General features: G+C 47.7%; 1 protein-coding gene across 10 annotated transcripts in view; it reads right to left on the reverse strand.

The window, feature by feature from the left end:
- LOC102448373 (transient receptor potential cation channel subfamily V member 6-like) overlaps nucleotides 1-24,108 on the reverse strand; it is a 98,093-nt gene that overhangs the window by 20,178 nt on the left and 53,807 nt on the right. For 8 of the 10 annotated variants that reach the window (XM_075903066.1, XM_075903108.1, XM_075903126.1 and 5 more), the window contains 4 exons: nucleotides 21,825-21,965; nucleotides 5,304-5,402; nucleotides 3,255-3,430; nucleotides 2,481-2,627 (listed from right to left, as the gene is read on the reverse strand). In XM_075903066.1, coding sequence (XP_075759181.1) covers nucleotides 2,481-2,627; nucleotides 3,255-3,430; nucleotides 5,304-5,402; nucleotides 21,825-21,965 — 563 coding nt within the window. Of the gene's footprint in view, nucleotides 1-2,480; nucleotides 2,628-3,254; nucleotides 3,431-5,303; nucleotides 5,403-17,252; nucleotides 18,013-21,824; nucleotides 21,966-24,108 lie in introns of those variants that run through there. The other 2 variants (XM_075903138.1, XM_075903092.1) reach the window with 2 other exon arrangements.

A 24,108-nucleotide genomic window follows, 5' to 3' on the forward strand; every position in this document is an offset into this window, starting at 1 on the left:
TGGGGAGAGGGGGCAATCGGGGGGCTGCAGGAGAGCTTCCACCCCCAGAAGCCCGCAGAGCCAGCCCAGTCCTCCCCATCGGGGGCTCGTACCCCATTCCTCCCTCACCTCCTTCCACTTACCCTTCCCTAGCCCCCCTTCTTATTGATGTACAAAATAAAGATAACGTTTCTTCCAACATTGACTCTGTCTTTATTGAACAAAACTGGGGGAGACTGGGAAAAGGAGGTGGGAGAGGGGAAGAGAAAGGCTGGGAGAGGGGAGGGCAACTAACATGATCAGGGGTTGGGAACAGGTCCCAGATGAAGAGAGGCTACAGAGACTGGGACTGTTCAGCTTAGAAAAGAGAAGACGGAGGGGGGACAGAATAGAGGTCTCTAAAAGCAGGGGTTGGGTGGAGAGGGTGCATTCAGAAAAGTTCTTCATGAGTTCCCATAAAGAAGGACTAGAGGACACCAAAGGAAAGGAATGGGTAGCAGGCTTGAAACTAGTAAGAGAAAGTTGTTCTTCAGAAAGCAAATAGTCAACCTGTGGAATGCCTTGCTGCAGGAGGCTGTGAAGGCTACAACTAGAACAGAGTTGAAAGGGAAGTGAGATCAAGTCATGGAGGTTGGGTCCATGGAGTAGTCTTAGCCAGGGGGTAGGAGTGGTGTCCCTGCCCAAAGTTTGTGGAAGGCTGGAGAGGGATGGCACGAGACAAATGGCTTGGTCACTGTCTTCGGTCCATCCCCTCCAGGGTCCCTAGGGTTGGCCGCTGTCGGCACACAGGCTACTGGGCTAGATGGACCTTTGGTCTGACCCAGGACGGCCATTGTAAGCTCAGGGCTCAGGGTCGGGGGTCTCAGTGGACCCCCTTGATTTTCATGCACACCTGCTCCTGGGTGGCCAGGCTGGCAGCTCTCCTGCCCTAGCCGGCCACTTTCCTGTGCCTAGTGCGGAGATAGTGGACGAGGTCCACGATGTCCGCACGAGCCCAGGAAGGTGCCCGCCTCTTGCGGTCCAGGGCAAGCTCCCGGGAGCCGCCAGCCTGGTCTCGGGAAGAGGGGGTGGGCTGGGGGACATCGGGTGGGTGGCTCTGTGCCGTGCCAGGTGCAGGGTCTGCTGGCTGGGTGCTGGCAGGCTTGCACCTGGCACGGGCACCGTAGCCAGCCCGTGCCCCTTTAAGGGGTCCAGGGCCGGGAGGGGGGCATAGAGTTTCCCTGGTGTTGGCCAGAGTGGCCACCAGGGAAACCTGGGGAGGGCTAGCCTCCCACTAGTTCGAATTAAGGGTCTACACACCCCTTAATTCGAACTAGCTAGTTCAAACTAGGCTTAATCCTCGTAAAATGAGGTTTACCTAGTTCGAACTAAGCGCTCCGCTAGTTCGATTCAAATTCGAACTAGCGGAGCGCTAGTGTAGCAGCTATGAATGTTAGTTCGAACTAACGTCCGTTAGTTCGAACTAACATTGTAGTGTAGACATACCCTCGATGTGGATCAGTCGACAAGGGAAGCCTTTGTCGACCGCTCCTGTAAACCTTGTTTCATGAGGCGTAAGGGAGCGGTCGACAAAGGCTTCTCTTGTCGACTGATCCGCGTCTAGACTTCCGCGCAGTGCCGGATCAGCTGATCATCGGCACAGCATGGTGGCCATTTTTATTTTAATGAAGTGGGGATTATTTAAATCCCCACTTCATTGACTATGTCGGGTAAACTAGTTTACATGTCTCCGTCAACAGAGCCATGTAGTCTAGACATACCCTAAGGGGCTGCAGGACTACGCACTGTTTTTTAAGTTCTTTTCCAGTTACAGACTAAAGCAGCTACTCCTCTGAAACATCTGGTTTACAGTTTAACTCCCTCAGGGGCATGCAGTAATTGTGAAACAGTCACCAAGTACACACATGCACACTTTGTTCAGTCTACCAAATTGATGCTCTTTGCTTAATGGACGAAGCACAGGAGGGTACCACGCAATAAAACATGTTAAACATAATACCCCTCCCACAAACCTCACCCTTCCTTTGGGAGTCCTTGAGAGATCTATTGTGTTCTGTCAGTCAGGCAGGTCAGTCATCCAGACCATTGTTGTCCTACTTTTGCAGCAACCTCTCTCATTCTACTTTGCTGCAAAAAGACTGTCTTCTCCTCTTCCTCCCTGTGCTGTTCCTTTGGATTCCTGCAGGGTCAGCTGCGTCTTTTGTTCTGCTTTCTGGTAATCTTCCATTATTCCCAAACCCGCTCCCTTCAGACACGAGCAGAAAGCCTCCTCTCCCATGGAGTGCAAACCTATTGCCAAGGTGCTTTATTTTGAGTGCTGATCATTCACCATTGTGTCTGGCCTAGCAGAGAAACATGCCAGAGCCCTGCTAGCTCTTGGGGGATCTACATCTATACAGGCTTTCCATGACACAGCAATTTCAAAGTACACTTCCATAAAGTCATCCACAACTCAGAAGTGGTACAAACAGACACTCCCTCCATTTATCACACCAACATACCTCTCTTTTCTTGGTGGTAACAATGAGTTCCAAGAGAGACTGGTCATCTCCCCATGAGTCAATCTCTGTGAGATCATACAAGGTAGAGACCAGGGGGCCGAAGGTCCACTGGATGTGCTTTCTCTTCTGCATAAGGTGCTGGAACATCTAATTGGCAAGAAGGTCAGTGCTGTACTCATAAGAGTCTGTATATATTTGCCCAAATCTACACCAATATCCCATCTGTACCCCTGCTTCAAACTCAGCTCTGAAAACATTTGTCTACAGAAGCCTTGCAGACAGGGAGGTGGACTGTGATTTTATTTGTTCTTAAGCCAAGCAAATTTGGATCGGGTCAGAACTCAGATGGAACACGTATGTGCAATAGGAGTTAGTGGTTCAGTAGGGGGTGCTCTCCTTTCCCCACCACAGCGTTAAATGCCTTTCTGCCAGTGACTCAATAGGGGATGCTTTTCTATGTTACTGCCTCAGCCTGGTGCTATGGTGCTGGTGAGACAGGAAGTAGTGGTCTTCTCTCTGAATCAGCACTGAACCAGTCCTCCAGCATTTTCCACTGGACTCACAGTAGAAAAACATTACACCTCCCCTGCAGTCACTCTCCTGTAGTGTTACTGAAACAGAACAGTTGCTATATGCCTCCCCAAAGGCAGCTGCACTCTGGTGGGTGAGTGAACCCTAAAAGTGATATCTGGAAAGTGCTTTAGGACCTTCAGATGGTGATGTGCCTCAGTGACATCAAAACCCATGGCAGCCAAATACTGCGCACAAACTCACCACAGTGTTGCCCTCAACTCCAGCTAGCTTGAATGCAGTGAGCCCCTCATTGTTAGGGATTAAGTCCAGGGCGCCCAGCTCACTTTCGCTCTTGTCATGGGAGAGAAGGAAGTTGTACATCTGGCAGGCAATGGTCTTGTTGGGCTGGAGAACCAGGATGTGCAGAACCGTGTTCCCTGTAGTGGAGACAGTGGGATGAAATAACTGGTACAATGGGAAACACAAATCACCTCCCAAACCTGATAGACTCTCAGGCTTCTTCTACATTGGCACGATTTTGCACAAAAGCAGCCACTTTTGTGCAAAATCTTGCCACCTGTCTACACTGGCTGCGAGTACTTGCACAAGAACACTGATGTTCTAATGTATAAAATCAGTGCTTCTTGCGCAAATACTCTGATGCTCCTGCTCAGGGATAAGCCCTCTTGCGCAATTGTTCTTGCATTAGAGTATTTCTTGCGTAACATCAATTTCTTGCGCAAGAAAGCCTGATGTTTAAAATGGCCATCAGAGCTTTCTTGCGCAAGAGAGCGTCTACACTGGCACCAATGCTCTCGCGCAAAAGCACATCTCTTGCGCAAAAGCACATGCCAGTGTAGACGCTCTCTTACTCAAATACTCTAATGCAAAAACTCTTGCGTTAAAGAGTATTTGCGCAAAATTTTGTCAATACAGACACAGCCCCAGATAGTTACTATATAGACCTTGCTCAACTTCTATATGAGAGAGTTCTCCTGTAGGTTGAACCTCTCTAGTCTGGCACCCCTGGGACCTGACTGGTGCCGAACCAGAGAATTTGCTGTACCACAGGAGGTCAGTATTGTTTAGCAGCCTTACCAACACTTCCACTGCTTACTGGGCTCTTAGAAGACATGTAGGGATAAATTAGAGCTAAATATAACAGCACAGAACACTTAGAGCCAGGACTGGTGTCTGTAAACAAACTATGAGACTGTGGGGAACTTGGCCACATCCATGGTAAGTGGACATCCAGCTAACTAGAGAGGTTTAACTGTCATATTCTGTGTGGCTCTGCACCAGGGGTTCTCTGTAGGCCTAGTTTGGACTGTGCTGTTATGAGGGAGGGGGGACTACTGCTGAGTCCATTACACCACCCTATTGCTATGTCCCTTTGTTGCCTTTCACTGGACTATTTTAGTCACATCAGCATCTTTCTTAAAGGAGACAAATTTCAGACTCAGTCCCACAAAGAACAGGGCTATGTAGCACTTTAAAGACTAACAAGATGGTTTATTAGGTGATGAGCTTTCGTGGGCCGGACCCACTTCCTCTGATCAAATAGTGGAAGAAAATTGTCACAACCAAAGGATGTAATTTTTAATTGTATCCTTTGGTTGTGACAATTTTCTTCCACTATTTGATCTGAGGAAGTGGGTCTGGCCCACGAAAGCTCATCACCTAATAAACCATCTTGTTAGTCTTTAAAGTGCTACACAGTCCTGTTTTTTGTTTCAGCTACACCAGACTAACACGGCTACATTTCTACCACTATCCCACAAAGAAGGCCACTTCATTGGGTACCATGACATCAGGGCCATCCCTGGGAGTGCAGGCTCTGGGACACCACACTCATCCACCCCAGGCCCTGCCTGCTCCACTGCCACCCCATCCCTGCTCAGCCCCTTCTCCCAATCTCCCTTCCCAGAGCTTTGAGTGTTGGGGATCGGCAGAGAGCCTGGTGCTGGCATTTGCCCCCACTCTCACCAGTAGTGATGGTAAGGAGAGTGACCCAGCACCAGTCAGCTCCACTTCCCACCTCCTGTGAGTTCAGGGGCCAGTTCCACCCCTTCCTCCACACCCCTTCCTCCCCAAGAGATGTGGTGTGGAGCCAGGGGAGCAGAGCAGGCTAAGGCCAGGTCACTCTGCTGCTGGCACCAGGTCCCCCCATTAATCCCCCAGGCTGCCTTGGCCCTGCAGGTCCCCCCAAAGTGTAGGGCCTTGGACAGTTGCCCCAAACCATCCAATGGATGGCTCTGCACACCATTCCCACAGTACCCTTTCTGAAAGAGGACATTGAATAGCTCTTACCCAAAGTGTCTTGTGCTCTGATGTTGGCTCCATGTTTGATGAGCAACCGGACGATTGCCTCACTTCCTGCACAGGCTGCAAAGGATAAGATATGCTCCCCTAGAGAGAAAAGTATGGAATACATCATATAGAGTTAGAGAGAGGAGATACAGAAGAGGAAAGGAAGGAAGAAAATATGTCATTTAGGATATGTCTAGATTACATGCCCCTACCAGACAGTCAATGAAGCTGGGATTTAAATATCCCCAGCTTCATTAAAATAAAAATGGCCACCGCGCTGTGCCGGCTCAGCTAATCGTTGGCACAGCGCGGCAGTCTAGACGCAGATCGGTCGACAGAGAAAGCCTTTGTCGACTGTTCCCTTAGACCTCATGAAACGAGGTTTACTGGAGCGGTCGACAAAGGCTTCCCCTGTCGACTGATCCGCGTCTTGACCGCCGCGCTGTGCCGACGATCAGCTGAGCCGGCACAGCAAGGTGGCCATTTTTATTTTAATGAAGCCAGGGATATTTAAATCCTGGCTTCATTGACTATGTCGGGTAGTCTAATTTACATGCCTCTGGCGACAGATGCATATAGTTTAGACATACCCATAGAGTTAGAGACAGAAAACAGAAAGAGAACCACAGAACTAACCACGTCCTCCCCTTTACACCCTCCCCACCTTCATGTAAAATTCCCAGGGCTATCCAACAGGAAGTGAAGCAGAGAAACCAGGAAGCACTGATTAGGCAAAGCAAAAGAGATGTATTTGCTGACAAGTGGGACAGTGAATGAGGCAAAGTCTTGAAGGGAAGCTGTTCCATAAAGAAGAAGCCACAAAGGAGAAGGATCCTGTGCTAACAATGTGAAAAAAATGGGACTAGGGAGAGAGAAGGCCTATCTCACACAACTAGAGAGAACAGGAAAGGTCTGGGCTTGGACAAAGAAACTAGCTCTGCAAGGGGCAAATCCACAAAAAAATTAAAACTAAGGAGAATCTGGAATGGATCCTGTTTAGAGCTAGATCTCACAATGAATGGGAAAGCAGTAGAGTAGGATGAGGAGCACTGGTCTGCTCATATATGACAAGACAAGCCAGGGGCATTTTGTATGAGTTGGTGGTTGAAGAGTTAGGATTGAAAAGGGGCCATATAGCAATGACTCAATGCAAGCCATATCTAACCTTGATTTAAAACAAACTCTCTCAACTCTCCTGCTCCAGGAAAACTATGAAACAAAATGATCACAGACGATATTTTCAGATCATCTTTAAGGAGATGTTGAGGGATTACTTAGGAAGAAGGATTAGAATAGTTAAATATTAGTTGTACTGTACAGCAGACAGGCAACAAAGAGCAAAGACTGCATGCAGGGGCGGCCTGAGACGAGCTGCTGGCAACTGGTGCCCCAGGAGGAATGCATGATCAGCGCCCCCGCCTCCGAGACGAGCTGCCGGCCACTGGAGACCTAGGCAGAATGCGCAATCGGCGCCCCCACATCCAAAGCTCTCAACGGTGGTGCGTCATCATTAGGTGCCCTGTTTAACACGGCGCCCTAGGCGACTGCCGAGACTGCCTATATGCATGGGCCTCCCCTGACTGCATGGACACTCTCTCGAAAGAAAGCTCTCATGGCTATTTGAAGAATAGCCATCAGAGCACCTGTGCTTTTTTCAAATGGCTCTTTTTGCGCAAAACCCCTCTGTTGCCCATCCACACACACCTTTTTGCTCAAGAACTCGTAGAAAAAGGAATTCCTACACTACAAAAACCCCTCTGTTCTTCTGATTTACTGTAAATTTACTTGCGCAAGTAAATTTTCCTTAAGTGAAAAATTTTTCCTGACGTAAGTGTTAGTGCAGCCATGGCTTGAGTGAGATCGAAGGAGTGCATCAGTCTTACTGGCTCTCTTCACAAAGGTGAATTTGACACAGAAAGAACAAAAGTTTCCCTATCTAAAGCAAGAACTAAAATTCTCTGACCTTAGTGAAGCATCTCCTGACTTACACACATGTGGACGAGAACAGAATCATATCTGATATATGTTGTTTAGAATGTTTCTATCACACAGGGACATCTGTACCTTTAATTCTGAAGTGCTCTTGTTTTTCCCCCACTCTGGAATTAAATACTAGCCAGGCAGATTTACAAGCAAATACTTAAAAACACTTTGGGACAGAAAGCTCACATATGCTTTGTTTCAGTGAGTGTGGATTTTGATTTAAATAGGAGTAAACTGCATGATTAGTAAAAATGAACCATATTACATGGGTACAGATTTAGATGGTCAGGCATATGTGGGGCCAGTTTCAATGCCATTTTTCAATGCTTGGGGTGCAAGGAGTGTACCAAAAAGATGATTCCCTGCACCCTGGGATGTGTTTCTGTAATGGGCACTATCTATCTATATATACATACACATATACCAAACACCAATGATAGTTATATATAATATTCTATAAGCCCTGGGACTTATATATAATATTCACTATCATTGATGTTTGGTACCTGTCTTGTTCTTTGAGTTCTTTGCTTCTATCCATTCAGTTTACACTGCTTTCACCCTAAAATAACGAAAACAATTCCTACTGTAATTCCTTGGGCCATAACACATCCTTTTACTTAAACAGTCATGTCAGAAAATTGTTGAAGACACAAGGGTAATAGCTTGTTTGGTTTTATTCATATCGCTAGTAATTTCTATGTGGTGGATCACTTTACGAGCCAACAATAACTTTGATTGTGACCCTAGCAGGAGAGTATAAATAAGAAGTGTGGGTACTTTGGATTGTTAAATCAGACTGCATGATGGTGATGTTTTCAATAGTGAGAACTGGGAAAATTCTTTGTTTTCCTAATGACGTAGGCTGCCTTGGAGTAAAACAAACTTGAGTCTGACAGGACACTCCAAAGGACCATGCTGGTATCTTTTTGATTAGTTATCATGAAAAATTGGGTATTTCCAGAAGAGGTCAACCTCTCTATCAGAGTCTTTCACTTGTTTTACATCACCAGGCATGCCTATGATGATTTATTCTCTAACTCCTTTCCCTGCAGCACACAAAGCAGTGTCTGTCTCAAACATGTAACACCTGCAGATGTACTGAGGCCCTTAATCTCACTTTTCAGCTCCCCAAATATTCAGGGTTTTCTGTTAATCTGTACAAAGTTTGTCTTTTTAAAGTTTATATGCTTTAAGCCTTATGATAGCTTGCTGAAGCTAATGTGTTACAGGACACTGACCTGTAGGTTTCTTGCATTACTGCTGAACATAATGCAAAGCAGAATATAATGCAAAGCAGCATATATAATACAGCTGGACTACTGTAACAGTGAATATATCAAAGGCAAACTAGCCCACTGGGCTATGGAACCCCGCCCGCTCTTTGATAGGGTAATTGTTAAAGAAGAGTAAGATGAGTTTCAGAAAGGTAGCTCTGTTAGTCTGTAACTGGAAAAACACACACACCTGAAAAAACAACAAATAGTCCTGTAGTGCCTTAGGGTATGTCTACACTACCCCACTAGTTCGAACTAGCGGGGTAATGTAGGCATACCGCACTTGCAAATGAAGCCCGGGATTTGAATTTCCCGGGCTTCATTTGCATAAGCGGGGAGCCGCCATTTTTAAAACCCCGCTGGTTCGAACCCCGTGCAGCGCGGCTACATGGGGCACGAACAAGGTAGTTCAAACTAATCAGTTCAAACTAGGCTTCCTAGTTCGAACTACCGTTACTCCTCGTGAAATGAGGAGTAACAGTAGTTCGAACTAGGAAGCCTAGTTCGAACTACCTAGTTCGTGCCCCGTGTAGCCGCGCTGCACGGGGTTCGAACCAGCGGGGTTTTAAAAATGGCGGCTCCCCACTTATGCAAATGAAGCCCGGGAAATTCAAATCCCGGGCTTCATTTGCAAGTGTGGTATGCCTACATTACCCCGCTAGTTCGAACTAGGAGGGTAGTGTAGACATACCCTTAGGGTATGTCTACACTACAGCGCTAATTCGAACTAACTTAGTTCGAATTAGTTAATTCGAACTAAGCTAATTCGAACTAACGCGTCTAGAACTAAAAACTAGTTCGAATTAGCGTTTTGCTAATTCGAACTAGCAAGTCCACATTGAGTGGACTCTGAACAGGGCTTAAGGATGGCCGGAAGCAGTGCCGGCAGGGCATCAGAGGAGGACTTAGAGCGTGGAGATGCTGTCTCAGGCTAGCCGAGGGCTGCGCTTAAAGGGTCCCAACCCCCACCCCGGACAGACAGTTCTAAGGGGTGCCCCGCTTGAAAACCAGTCCTGGCTTGGATTGCCCGGAGTACCCACATTGGGCACATCACACCACTCGGCCATCAGCCCGGCTGCACTTGCCGCAGGCTGCCATCTGGGGAGAGGGGGCAATCGGGGGGCTGTAGGAGAGCTTCCACCCCCAGAAGCCCGCAGAGCCAGCCCAGTCCTCCCCATCGGGGGCTCGTACCCCATTCCTCCCTCACCTCCTTCCACTTACCCTTCCCTAGCCCCCCTTCTTATTGATGTACAAAATAAAGATAACGTTTCTTCCAACATTGACTCTGTCTTTATTGAACAAAACTGGGGGAGACTGGGAAAAGGAGGTGGGAGAGGGGAAGAGAAAGGCTGGGAGAGGAGAGGGCAACTAACATGATCAGGGGTTGGGAACAGGTCCCAGATGAAGAGAGGCTACAGAGACTGGGACTGTTCAGCTTAGAAAAGAGGAGACGGGGGGGGACAGGATAGAGGTCTCTAAAAGCAGGGGTTGGGTGGAGAGGGTGCATTCAGAAAAGTTCTTCATGAGTTCCCATAAAGAAGGACTAGAGGACACCAAAGGAAAGCAATGGGTAGGAGGCTTGAAACTAGTAAGAGAAAGTTGTTCTTCAGAAAGCAAATAGTCAACCTGTGGAACTCCTTGCTGCAGGAGGCTGTGAAGGCTACAACTAGAACAGAGTTGAAAGGGAAGTGAGATCAAGTCATGGAGGTTGGGTCCATGGAGTAGTCTTAGCCAGGGGGTAGGAGTGGTGTCCCTGCCCAAAGTTTGTGGAAGGCTGGAGAGGGATGGCACGAGACAAATGGCTTGGTCACTGTCTTCGGTCCATCCCCTCCAGGGTCCCTAGGGTTGGCCGCTGTCGGCACACAGGCTACTGGGCTAGATGGACGTTTGGTCTGACCCAGGACGGCCATTGTAAGCTCAGGGCTCAGGGTCGGGGGTCTCAGTGGACCCCCTTGATTTTCATGCACACCTGCTCCTGGGTGGCCAGGCTGGCAGCTCTCCTGCCCTAGCCGGCCACTTTCCTGTGCCTAGTGCAGAGATCGTGGACGAGGTCCACGATGTCCGCACTAGCCCAGGAAGGTGCCCGCCTCTTGCGGTCCAGGGCAAGCTCCCGGGAGCCGCCAGCCTGGTCCCGGGAAGAGAGGGTGGGCTGGGGGACATCGGGTGGGTGGCTCTGTGCCGTGCCAGGTGCAGGGTCTGCTGGCTGGGTGCTGGCAGGCTTGCACCTGGCACGGGCACCGTAGCCAGCCCGTGCCCCTTTAAGGGGTCCAGGGCCGGGAGGGGGGCATAGAGTGGCCACCAGGGAAACCTGGGGAGGGGCTAGCCTCCCACTAGTTCGAATTAAGGGTCTACACACCCCTTAATTCGAACTAGCTAGTTCGAACTAGGCTTAATCCTCGTAAAATGAGGATTACCTAGTTCGAACTAAGCGCTCCACTAGTTCGATTCAAATTCAAACTAGCGGAGCGCTAGTGTAGCGGCTATGAATGTTAGTTCGAACTAACGTTCGTTAGTTCGAACTAACATTGTAGTGTAGACATACCCTTAGAGACTAACAAACAATGAAGATGATATCATGAGCTTTCATGGGCACTACCCACTTCTTCAGATGAATTTACCCTTAACACAACAGATAACAGAAAAATGGGAATTGCTACCCACTTAATTCATATGTGGATATATGTGCCTTCAGGATTTGGCAAAAATTTCACCCTGTGACCCTATACTCCAAATAACCATTAAAATAATGTTAAGATATGTATTTATGTTACAGTACTAAAGTACTTGCCATCTTCACTCTGGGTATGTCTACACTGCCAACCTAGTTTGAATTAGGGTGGCTAATGTAGGCATTCGAAGTTGCAAATGAAGCCCGGGATTTAAATATCCCGGGCTTCATTTGCATCTTGCTGGGCGCCGCCATTTTTAAATCCCCATTAGTGCGGACTCCGTGCCCGCGGCTACACGCAGCACGGAGTACGTACTTTGAATTAGGCTCTCTAATTCGAACTACCGGTACACCTCGTTCCCTCTGGGTGTGTCTAGACTACATGGTTCCATCGACAGAGCCATGTAAAGTAGTTTACTCGACATAGTCAATGACCATAGTCAAAATAAAAATGGCCACCACGCTGTGGCAACAATCAGCTGATCTGGCACAGCGCGGCAGTCTAAACGTGTCGCCTTCGTTGACCGCTCCTGTAAACCTCGTTTACAAGAGGCTTACAGGAGCGGTCGACAAAGGATTCCCTTGTCGATCACGCCGCATCTAGACTGCCGTTCTGTGCTGGATCAGTTGACTGTCGGCACAGCGAGGCGGTCATTTTATTTTAATGAAGCAGGGATTATTGAAATCCCCGCTTCAGGGTATGTCTACACTACAAAGTTAATTCGAACTAACAAATGTTAGTTCGAATTAACTTTAATAGGTGCTACACATACAAACCGCTAGTTCGAACTTAATTCGAACTAGCGGAGCGCTTAATTCGAACTAGGTAAACTTCATTCCACGAGGACTAACGCCTAGTTCGAATTAAGTAGTTTGAATTACTGTGTAGCCACTTAATTCAAACTAATGGGAGGCTAGTTCTCCCCAGCTTTCACTGGTGGCCACTCTGGGCAGCACCAGGGAAACTCTTCTGCCCTCCTCCTGGCCCCGGAGACCTTAAAGGGGCAGGGTCTGGCTACCATGCCTGTGCCAGGTGCAAGCCTGCCAGCACCCAGCCAGCAGACCCTGCACCTGGCACGACACGAACCAGCCACCCGCTGCCACCCAGCCCTCCGCCTCTTCCCGAGACCAGGCTGGCGGCTCCCAGGAGCCTGCCCAGGGCCGCAAGAGGCGGGCGCCCGCCCGCCTGGTCTAGTGCGGACATCGTGGACCTCATCGAGGTTTGGGGGGAAGCCTCCAATGTCCACGACCTCCACACTAGGCACAGGAAAGTGGCTGTCTAGGGCAGGATAGCTGCCAGCCTGGCCACCCAGGAGCAGGTTGGCATGAAAATCAAGGTGGTCCAGTGAGACCCCCGACCCTGAGCTTAGAACATAAGAACATAAGAATGGCAGTACTGGGTCAGACCAAAGGTCCATCTAGCCCAGTAGCCTGTCTGCTGACAGCGGCCAACACTAGGTACCCTGCAGGGGATGGACCGAAGACAATGACCAAGCCATTTGTCTTGTGCCATCCATCTCCAGCCTTCCACAAACAGAGGCCAGGGACACCATTTCTACCCCCTGGCTAATACCACTCCATGGACCCAACCTCCATGAATTTATCTAACCTCTTTCAACTCTGTTCTAGTTGTAGCCTTCACAGCCTCCTGCAGCAAGGAGTTCCACAGGTTGACTATTTGCTTTGTGAAGAAGAACTTTCTGTTATTAGTTTGAAGTCTGCTACTCATTCATTTCAGTTGGTGTCCTCTAGTCCTTCTATTATGGGAACTAATGAAGAACTTTTCTGTATGCACCCTCTCCACACCACTCATGCTTTTATAGACCTCTATTATATCCCCCCTCAGTCTTCTCTTTTCTAAGCAGAAAAGTTCCAGTCTCTTTAGCCTCTCTTCATATGGGACCTGTTTCAAACCACTGATCATTTTAGTTGCCCTCCCCTCTCCCACCCTCTCTCTTCCCGTCTTCCACCTCCTTTTCCCAGTCTCCCTGAGTTTTGTTCAATAAAGAGAGTTTCTATTTTTGACCACACGTGTCTTTTATTTTGTACATCAGGAAGGGGGGCTAGGGACAGGTAAGTGGAAGTATGTGAGGGAGGAATGGGGTACAAGCCCCTGATGAAGAGGACTGGGGTGGCTCTGCGGGCTCCTCGGGGTGGAAACTCTCCTGCAGCCCCCCTACTGACACCCCCCCAGATGGCAGCCTGCGGCAAGTGCAGCCGGGCTGATGGCAGAGTGCTCTGTGAGTGATGGCAGAGTGTGTGCCCAAGTGTGGGCACTCAGGGCACTCCAAGCCAGGACTGCTTTGCAAGCGGAAAACCCCTGAGAACTGTCTGTCCGGGGTGGGGGTCGGGTCCCTTTAAGCACAGCCCTCGGCTAGCTTGAGGCAGCAGCTCCACGCTCTAAGTCCTAATCTGATGCTCTGCCGGCACTGCTTTTGGACATCCTTAACCTCAGTTCAGGGTCCACTCAATGTGGACATGCTAGTTCGAATTAGCAAAATGCTAATTCGAGCTAGTTTTTAGATCTAGATGCACTAGTTCGAATTAGCTTAGTTCGAATTAACTAATTCGGATTAAGTTAGTTCAAATTAGTGCTGTAGTGTAGACATACCCTCATTGACTATGTCGTGTAAACTACTTTACATGGCTCTGTCGACAGAGCCATGTTGTCTAGACACACCCTGTATATTACCCACACCAACAAACCATCCTGATGCGTAGCAAGAGAGGCAAACATGGTAGGAGACCGGACTGGCTTACAGGGGAAATCCTTGGTAAACTTAAGCACAAAAAGGAAGCTTACAAAAATGCCAGTCGCCCGATTTAACTCGCCGCATGTAGACGCGGTAGTCTGATTCAAAATCCTTACCTCGAATTAACTGTTACTCCTCATTGCTTCAATTGCCTCCCTAGTCCGAACTAGGGGGCAAGTGTAGACATACCCTCAGTCTTTAAGATGCCCCAGAATGCCCCAGAATTGGATCACAGTATTTGGAAATGGAAAAGGCCTGCTGTAGCCTTTTGTATTGCTAACATTCTATCTAGGCTGCAGGGAATTTCCTGCTTGGAGGAAGGTCCACTGAACAGCACAAAGTTCTTGAAATAAAGAGGACACTCCTTTTCTGCACCTTAGTCAGAATTGCAAAGTCTAAGACCTATTAGGTCACATCTTATCTGTATTCCCTGCCCCCATACTCAGCCAAAATCAAAAATGTTTGCAGCAGAATACAGTGAATGTTGCTCAAGAGGCAGACCAGTCTCCTATCGTGAGACAATCTCACTTAGCATCAAATATATGGTATAGTACTTTGCTTCAGCTTTTTGCTTATTCTTAGAGACTACCCAATGGCTGTGTCTAGACTGCCAAGTTTTTCCACAAAATCAGCTGCTTTTGCAGAAAAACTTGCCAGCTGTCTACACTGGCCACTTGAATTTCCGCAAGAACACTTTCCTACTGTCTGAAATCAGTGCTTCTTGCAGAAATACTATGCTGCTCCCGTTCGGGCAAAATTCCCTTTTGCACAAAAGGGCCAGTGTAGACAGCTCAGATTTGTTTTACGCAAAAAAGCCCTGATCGTGAAAATGGCGATCGGGGTTTTTTTGCAGAAAAGCGTCCATGCCAATCTAGACACTCTTTTCCGCAAATGCTTTTAACGGAAAACTTTTCTGTTAAAAGCATTTGCGGAAAATCATGCCAGTCTAGACGTAGCCTTTTAGTTTTAAAAGGCTGCTTTGAGGCTTCTGCTTATCTCTCAGGGGAAATATTTAACAGTCTCAGAGATTCTTGGTGTTCAGATATGTTTCCTGGTATTCAGCCTACATTTTCTCATTGCTAAATTTCACCCCTTTGCTCTTAGTTAGATCCTATGGATTCTCTTTAACATTTCCTCTCTCTACTAGGTACATGTTTCAAGGAGGATGGGATGAGATGAGATGGTATAAATGCTAGCAGGAGAGAGAATGAGATGAATGGATGGAAGAAAGAAAGAGAGACAAATAAAAGAAACAGAAAAATGGATGACAGACAAGCCAAAATATTCTGTAGCAAGACCCACTGGTTTCTGCAGGGCTATTGTTCAGTGAAAGGGAAAGTCTGTAGCAGCATCAAATCATATTCTTTTGACATGGACATGTTCATTGAACAAATAATGCCATCAGCACTGAGCCTTCTGCATTATATTTGGGACCCAGATTGTGAATTCCTTACACACACTCTGAATAGTATTTTGCTCTATATGTAGCCCCACTGAAATCAATAGGGCCATCTGTAAAGTAAAACACGACTCAGTAAGAGGAATGTGCTCAATCTTCCTCTTTCATATGAATCTTCGTTCACATTATGGTTGCCCTTAATTCTATATACTTTCAGGGTACTGCAGAACGTTATATTGTGTAATTGTACAGGAGAGATGGTTGGGGGAAGCTGCAGATTTAACTGCTCAGTAAGAAGCAGCTAGGATTCTGAGCCCCTGGGAAAAATATGAGCAGGCTCGGCCTTTGGGCAAGGCGAGTGAGGCGGCCGCCTTGGGCCCCGCGTATTCAGAGCCCTGCAGCTCCACGCATTCAGGACCACACTGCCCAGCTCCCAGCCTCACCCACCCACTCACTCACTGGCCGGGCTTGAGTATGAGGCAGTTTGAAGATTATCACATTAGTTGGATGTTTCTGCAAAAGTGGTCCTCTATGATTTACGAGGAGAGGGTTAAGTAAGGGGGTTTATTTAGTCTGCAGAAAAGAAAAGTGAGGGGGGATCTGATAGCAGCCTTCGACTTCCTGAAGGGAAGTTCCAAAGAGGATCGAGAAAAGCTGTTCTCAGAGGTGACATATGGCAGAACGAGGAGCAATGATCTCAAGTTACAATGGGAGAGGTCTAGATTGGATATTAAGATAAACTATTTCCCTAAGCACGTGGGAAAGCACTGGAATGGGCTACCTAGGGAGGTTGTGGAATCTCCATTCCCTAGAGGTTTTTAAATCCAGGCTTGACAAAGCCCTGGCTGGGATGATTTAGTTGGGGTTGGTCATGCTTTGGGCAGGGAGTTGGACTCGATGACCTCCTGCGGTCTCTTCCAGCCCTGTAATTCCAGGATTCTATGAAGCAGTTACAAATGAGAATGTAGCAATCATAAGGGAATGTCAGGGTTACATTTACACTGTGCCTTGACCCTTGAAAATCTGCTGAGGGGGTTAAAGGAAAAAGCTTTGGGTGCATGGCATCACCAGAGCTGGTAGTGCTTTCAGGGTATTTCTACTCTGCCATGTAGAGTCCAAGGTTGATGGGACTCAAATCCACAGACCCTGGTTTTGCAAGCCCCGGATTCAAGCATCCATACACATTGATGGCAACATATTTACAGATTTTTCTGGACTCCAAATCTAGGGTTCCAGCATTCACACTGCAGCACACAGACTCAATTTAAACCATCTATCCCAGGCTTCCTGGTGCTTTCCTGAACCCTCCCTGCTGTAGCCATTCTAGCCCCCAGTTCACAGTGCATCGTGGGAAAATGTGAATGTCCATCCTGCATGTTACTCAAAGCTGTCACAGCCCACCTAGTTCCCAACACATTCTGGTGAGCCATATTTTGAGGATGCATGCTCCAGTCACTCAGAGCCACCATCATGGCAGAGTCACCATTTGGGGTATGTCTAGACTACATGGCTCCGTTGATGGGAGCCATGTAGATAAGGTTTAAATAATCACCACTTCATTTACATCAAAATGGCTGCCACGCTGTGCCGATCAGCTGTTTGGCAGCACAGTACAGTAGTCTGGACGCTCCGCGGTCGACAAGGGAAGCCCTTGTCGACCGTCCCGTTATGCCTCGTGGAATGAGGTTTACCAGGGCAGTCGACAAGGGCTTCCCTTGTCGACCACGGAGCGTCCAGACTACTGCGCTATGCCCCCAAACAGCTGATTGGCACAGCGCGGTAGATTATTTAAATCGCCTCTTCATTTCCCTATGTCTAGAAACCTTATCTAGATGGCTCCGTCGATGGAGCCATGTAGTTTAGACGTACCCTCGGAGAGCTTCTCTTGGTTGTGTTTCACCAAACAAGCACAGCTTCCATGAGATGATGGTAGACATTCTGGCAGCATTTTGTCATCCACCAAAGGCACCTGGAGGAGGAAGAGGACTCAGACACTGAGCACTAGGGGCGGCGGGCAGGCATTACCTTCCCAAACTGCCAGACTGGTCCCACCCAGATGTAAAAGCAAGCTATTTTCTGGCCAGGCCTCATGCGCATAGCCTTCCTAGCCAAAATTACCTTCCCCTCAAATCAAAAATCTTGCACTATGTGACTTAAAATCAGTAAGAAGCAGGAGTAAAAAACCCAGGCAGGTAAGGGTCATACAAAGTTTGCGTCAGCCAAGAGCCATCTCACCCCCTACCCTTCCCCCTCAGTCCTATCACCAGGCAGACAGAATCTGTTAAGCCTATCACAACTAAGCGCAGGAAAGCTCTTGCTCTCTCTATAAAACAGCTACCCCTCCTGCATCCACTCGAGGGTTCCCGAAAATTTGGAAAGCAGAACACGAGCCAGGTTGAGGGCTGATCACCCGAGGGCCCCCTCCCGCTCACCGAATCAACTGAAACTTCCGCAGAGCATAACTGTATACTGAATATGCTGTTGTCTCTTTTGTCCCTTGTATGTCTGATAAGTGTGAGTATTGCTGTGTAAAGTTAGTTAGACGTTTGTTAATGTAAATATAACTGTTAAAAATCCCTGGGTTGTCACTGATAATTACTGGGACTTGGAAAAACCTCAGGGTATTTTCCTCTATTGCACTGCAGTTTGTTTACTGTTCCTGTTAATAGTTATTTGGCGCCCACGCCTGTAAAAAACTGTTAAATAGAAAGTTATAGTTAAAAGCATTTTAATAAAAGTTAAAAGATATTCAGTACAAGGTTGCCTGTTCCTGCACCTCCCCGGGGCTGGCCACATTCCCGAACCTTCCATTTTACAATCGACACCATACTCTCCCCCCAGTACACCTACAGTATCATGCTGGTGGCGGAGTGTTGCTACCCCCGAACACCTGCTCTCCCCTTGCTCTGGGGCTGGGGCCATGCACCGCCTGCTCTCCCTGTGCTCTGGGGCCGGGGAGGCTGAGGCTGCACGCTGCCCCACCTCCCATGGTGCTGAGGTGAGGGGGGAAACTGGGCTCCCATGGAGGCCACACCTGGCAAAAGGAGTGAGGCTGTGGGGGTTGCCTCCCTCAGCCCTACCTTCATCTACTGCCCATGCTGAGCACTTGAACTGGCTGTTCTACCAGGATAGCCACTGATGCCATCTGTGTAGCCTGGATCCTGGCACATCTGGATCCGAAAGCACATACTGGACCACAAGCACAGCCAGGGGGTCCACATCATCATGTGGACCTGGGATGACCAGCAGTGAGTCCCGAATGTTCACATGAAGAAAGCTCTGTTTCTGGAGCTTTGTGAGCAGTTTACCCCAACCCTCCAGCTTCAGGACACACATGTGAGGATGGCCAATACCTGTCCAGAAGTGGGTTGGAACCTGGCTATCCTGTTGCCATAGGACCATTGCTAACCGGTTCAGCATCGGAAAGTCAATTGAGTGAAAATTTGTGGCAGAAGTATCTGAAGCAATCTGAGTTGTGGTTTACTCCAAGGTACCAGGCATAAAAGACATTTCAAAAGTATCTGCTAGTTTTGAGAAAAAGGGGTTGCAAAATTAAGCTGGGACCACTGATGGTATTCCTGTGCCCTTCTCCAGGAGCACGAGTACAAACATTGCAAAGGGTACTACTCCATTACTATGAAAGACCTCACAGACCACAAAGGTCAATTTATGAATGTCAGCCTGGGTTGCACTGGGAAAGTTCATGATGCCATGGTTTTCCGATGATCAGGAGTCTACATTTATAGAGAGGCTGAGACACTATGACCAGCAAATGTTATTCTTGGAGACCCTGCATACCCCCTTTTTCCTTGGCTGATGAAATCATACCTAGATTGCAGAAGGCCTGACAAAAATTATTTAATTCTATTCTCAGAGCACAGAAAAGTGGTGGAACATGTATGTGGCAGATTAAAATCTTGTTGGCACTGTTTACAGCCCCATTTGAATTAATAGACTCATGAATCATATGGCTGGAAGAGACCTCAGGAGGTCATCAAGTCCAGCCCCCTGCCCAAGGCAAGACCAATCCCAAATAAATCAACCCAGCCAGGGCTTTGTCAAGCTCAGACTTAAAAACCTCTAAGGATGGAGATTCCACCATCTCCGTAGGTAACCCATTCCAGTGCTTCATCACCTTCCTAGTGAAATAGATTTTCCTAATATCCAACCTAGACCTTCCCACTGTAACTTGAGCCCATTGTTCCTTTTTCTTCCATCTATCACTACCGTGAACAGCCTCTCTCCATCCGCTTCGGAACCTCCCTTCAGGAAGCAGAAGGCTGCTATCAAATCCCCCCTCACTCTTCTCTTCTGCAGACTAAATAAGCCCAAATCCCTCAGCCCTTCCTCGTAGGTGATGTGCTCCAGCCCCCTAATCATTTTGGTTACCCTCCACTGGACAAAAGCGGCCCTAGAACCAATCCTTGGGGCACTCTGCTAGAAACTGACCGCCAACCTGACAGTAAGCCGTTGACATTAACCCACTGGGTCCAACAGTCTAGCCAGCGTTCTATCCACGTTACAGTCCATTGATCCAATCCATACTTCCTTAACTTGCTGGCAAGAATATTGTGGGAGACCGTATCAAAAGTTTTGCTAACGTCAAGGTATATCACATCCACTGACTTTCCCATATCTTAAGAGCCAGTTACCTCATCATGGAAGCTAATCAGATTGGTCAGGCATGACTTGCCCTTGGTAAATCCATGTTGACTATTCCTGATCACTTTCCCCTCTTTCAAGTGCTACAAAATAGATTCCTTGAGGATCCCGTCTGATTTTTCCAGGGACAGAGGTAAGGTTGAGTAGTCTTTAGTTCCCTAGATTATCCTTCTTCCCTTTTTTAAAGATGGGCACTTTTCCAATCATCTGGGATCTCTCCCAATCACCACGAGTTTTCAAAGATAACGGCCAAAGGCTCTGCAATGACATTTGCCAATTTCTCCTGTTTCATTTCTCTGAACTGGATTTCTGACAAGGAAGCTCTAAACAAAAGACTGATGACCCACAAGCTGTTTGGGTAAGTTCCAGAGAAGCATTTACAAACTAGCATTTTATTTCATTACTGCTTCAAACCTAATATGAGAACTTTGCAGTCTCTTATATGTATGTGATTTCTTTAACCATTTTAATTCTCTTCTATCTTATAAATAAATCTTTACATTTTAATTCTTAAGGGACTGCCAACAATGTGATTATGGGGTAAGAGCTGAGTCATATACTGACCAGTCTAAGTGGCTAGTCTCTTGAAATAAGAAGAACCCTTTGATGAAATTGGTTTTCAATAGCCATGCACCATAACATTTAATCTAATGTTTGGGTGTTGAAATAAAGACTGGAACACCTAAGGAGATTGCATCTTTGACCTCTTCTTAACCAGTGTGGTGAAACAAAAGTTTATTTTTGTCACTGGCTCAGTAAATCTAATGGTAGAATAACCACCAATCTGGGGTGAATCTTCCATATTTCTCAGCAGTTTGTCCTGGACCTAGCATCCTCAGCTCTGACCCATTGAAACATGATGAGAAATATATTTTCTAACTAGCTTGCAGTATACTCAGGAACTCAGCAGGACATGGTTATACCACTGATTGTACAGAAACTGGAATTCTGTAAGACACTGATATCTGGGGATTTGAGGGGTTCAGAACTAACTAGTCAGGTTAGATAGTGTGGAACTAAAAATGCCACAGAAATCTGCAAAAGGTTCACTGTCACTACCAAAGCTTGTTACAGAGGAAGACATGCAAAGATACACATGATCATGACTATTACAATCTTGTTGAACATGGATGACAGCTAATGAGTCACATGGACGGACTATATATTGTATTAACAGAAAATTACATTTATGGGGGCAGTGAAGCACTCAAAAGGGAACGTCAGAGTTAGATTCACCTTTCTTTTTAAAGAATGAAAGGCTGCTGAAGGGGTCAAAAGGTATGCTCTGGTTGCAGACTCAGAAACAGGTGTCCTCTAAAATGCCTGAGCAGTAATGAGGATTGTGTAAGGTTTATGTGTTTATTTTTATACTAAAGTTAACAAAACTCCAGTTTTAGTTGTTTCTGGTCTGGGAGTGAAACAATGGCATAACCACTGTTATCATTAGGCTCCCGAGTTATCGTCCAAATCAAAGTAGACTCCTCACAGAGCTATTAGTGCAGGCTGGCTGCAGACTCAGGTAGACATCACTCTTTGGCCTACAGTAATGTTAGAACAAGTGTTCTTCACAGGGACTAGAGGGCTAATAATTTTTAGAAAATGAAAGCTGAATTTCTGGAGCACAGTTCTGCAGCAAGGAATTCCCAGAGTACATGGGACCCTGTTGATAGAAACAGAGAAAGGAACAAAAAGGGAACAGATTCAGAGAGGTCACAGAACTTAGAGTGTGCCAGAGAAGAAGAGTCTCATGTCAGTCTACACCTGCAGATGGAACCCTACCAAAGTACATGAGGTTGTGGCCATTGGACCTGAAGACGTATCCTGTGGCCCGGGGCTTGTTGACATCTGCACCCATCTCGAGCATCACTTTCACAAGTCTGAAATTCTTATTCACCACAGCAATGTGGAGAGCAGTCTCCCCTGCAACAAACAACACACTCCTTTTACAATGCCAACATTTCACCAAAGGGATCAAAGGCACTGTGCAACCAAGGCCACTTATTAGTGAATAACTGAAAAATTTAACAGGAAAAATGGGTGTTCAAAGAGCCCTAAGGAAGTCACATTCCTGACTCCCATAGAATTCCCATTGCATGTGAGTGGTTAATTTCTCTGGAAAATGACAGCACTGACTGTCGCAGTGACTTCAATGGATTCACCCCAGCATAAAGGGGAGCAAAATTTTGCCCAGATTTTTCACCAATACAGCCTTTATTGTTCCTAGCCTGAAGGTAGGAGTTGAAACCATGAAGTTAATTGCTGTTAAATGAATGACACTTGTGACTTCTCACCACTTTTCAGTGAAATGCATGAATGCCTCATTAATGCCTTGTATGCGCCTGTTCATATTTTACACTTGTATAACAGTTTCCAGCTGAGGATTGCAGAGCATTTCACAAATGTTTATCAATTAAACCTCACAATAACCTGGAATTACTAGCGTGAAGCTGAAGTGCAGCAAAACAAAGTGACTTGCTAAATAATAGGATGGTGGCTAGAAACCAGGTCTCCTGACTCCTCACTCCCTACTCAAACAACAAAGTCATATTCCTTCCTCTCTTGCACCTGGTTCTGGGGTAGAAGGAGGAAAGTATTTAACAATGCATGGCAGTGTTCTCTCTGACCTCTTATGTCCATGTGCAGAACGAGGTTCATTATGTGCCTCAATATGGAGGTGATTCTGCCTAGAGACAGTATGTGACAGGGCTGGGGCAGAGGGTTGGCGAGTGGCGTGAGGGCTCTGGCTAGGGGTATGGGCTTTGGGGTGTGGCTGGGGTGGGGAGCTGCAGGCTGCCCAGGGAAAGAGGACTACCCCCAGCCCTCTCTCATAACAGTAGCTTGCGGCCAGGCAAGTGGCACAGATGCCACAGCTCCAACAGGCACAGCTGTGGGAGGTACCTCTTCCTTCTGCATGGCAGCTCTGGGTTAGGCTGGGAGTGGGCCAGGGAAGGAGCACCTGTCTCTTGACAGTGGCAGCTCTGGGTTGGGCATCATGGCCAGGGGAAAGATGCATTCCTGGTCCCAGCACTGAACTACCACTGATGTGGGAACAGTCCTGTCCCCTAGCGCCAGCATGGAGGGAGAGCCAACCATTCCCCCAATCCCAACACAGAGCTGCTGGAGCTTGAGGGAAGGGCTGAAGAGGTGCTTCTGTTCCAGCTGCTGCAGACAGCAACTTAGAGGGGTCGTAGATGCATGTAACAATATAGTTCTCAGAGCAGGGGTGGGCAATAATTTTTGATGGGGGGGGCACGCCAAGATTTTGGAAAGTGGTTGAGGGCTGCACTCAACTAGGATATTAATGGAGGAATTCTGAGGTCTGGAATGGAGGTTGGGTGCAGAAGGGAGCTTGAGGTAAGGGACTGGGGTGCAGGAGGGAGAATGGAGTCTGAGAGGGAGTTTGGGTGAAGGAAGCAGTTGTGACATAGGGCAGGCGACTGGGATGCAGGATTCTGGGATCTGACTTAGGGTAGGAGGGGATTGTGATTGGGGCAGGGGATTGGGGTGCCAGATCTGGGAGGGAATATAGGTGCATGAGGGGGCAGACAGTTTGGATCTGTGGAAGGCGTCAGAGGGTTGGGGAAGGGAGGGACTAGGGTGCCAGAGGCAGGCTCTGTCTGAGAGGCGCTTACCAGCAGAAACCTGAAGCAGACAGACTGCTGCAGGCAGCTGGCTGCTCCACATGGCTCTGCTCCGGGCATGAGAGGGAGGAAAAGGGGGTCAAGGAGGAAGGGAGATAGCTTCCTACACTGCCCCTGAGCCTAGCAAAAATTCTCAGCTCCTATTGGCCAGAAACTGAAAGATTGGCCAATGAGAGCTAAGAGATTTTGCTGGGAGGTGGGTACAGCATGAGAAGTCTCCCTCCTCCCTCCCCAGCCATCTGGAAGGAAGAACAGCTGACTTGTTAAAGTGTGAGCTGTTCTCTGCCTAAGGGTTCTGGTGAGGTGACTGAGGGACAGATCTGGTGGCTTGGTGGGTCAGATCCGGCCCACTGGCAGCCTCTTGCCCACCTCTGCATTAGAGCCTGCAGAAAAAGTGCATAGCAAAGTGAAAATGCAGAGGG

Source organism: Pelodiscus sinensis, chromosome 1, assembly GCF_049634645.1.
Source record: "Pelodiscus sinensis isolate JC-2024 chromosome 1, ASM4963464v1, whole genome shotgun sequence".
NCBI classification, from domain to species: Eukaryota; Metazoa; Chordata; order Testudines; family Trionychidae; genus Pelodiscus; species Pelodiscus sinensis.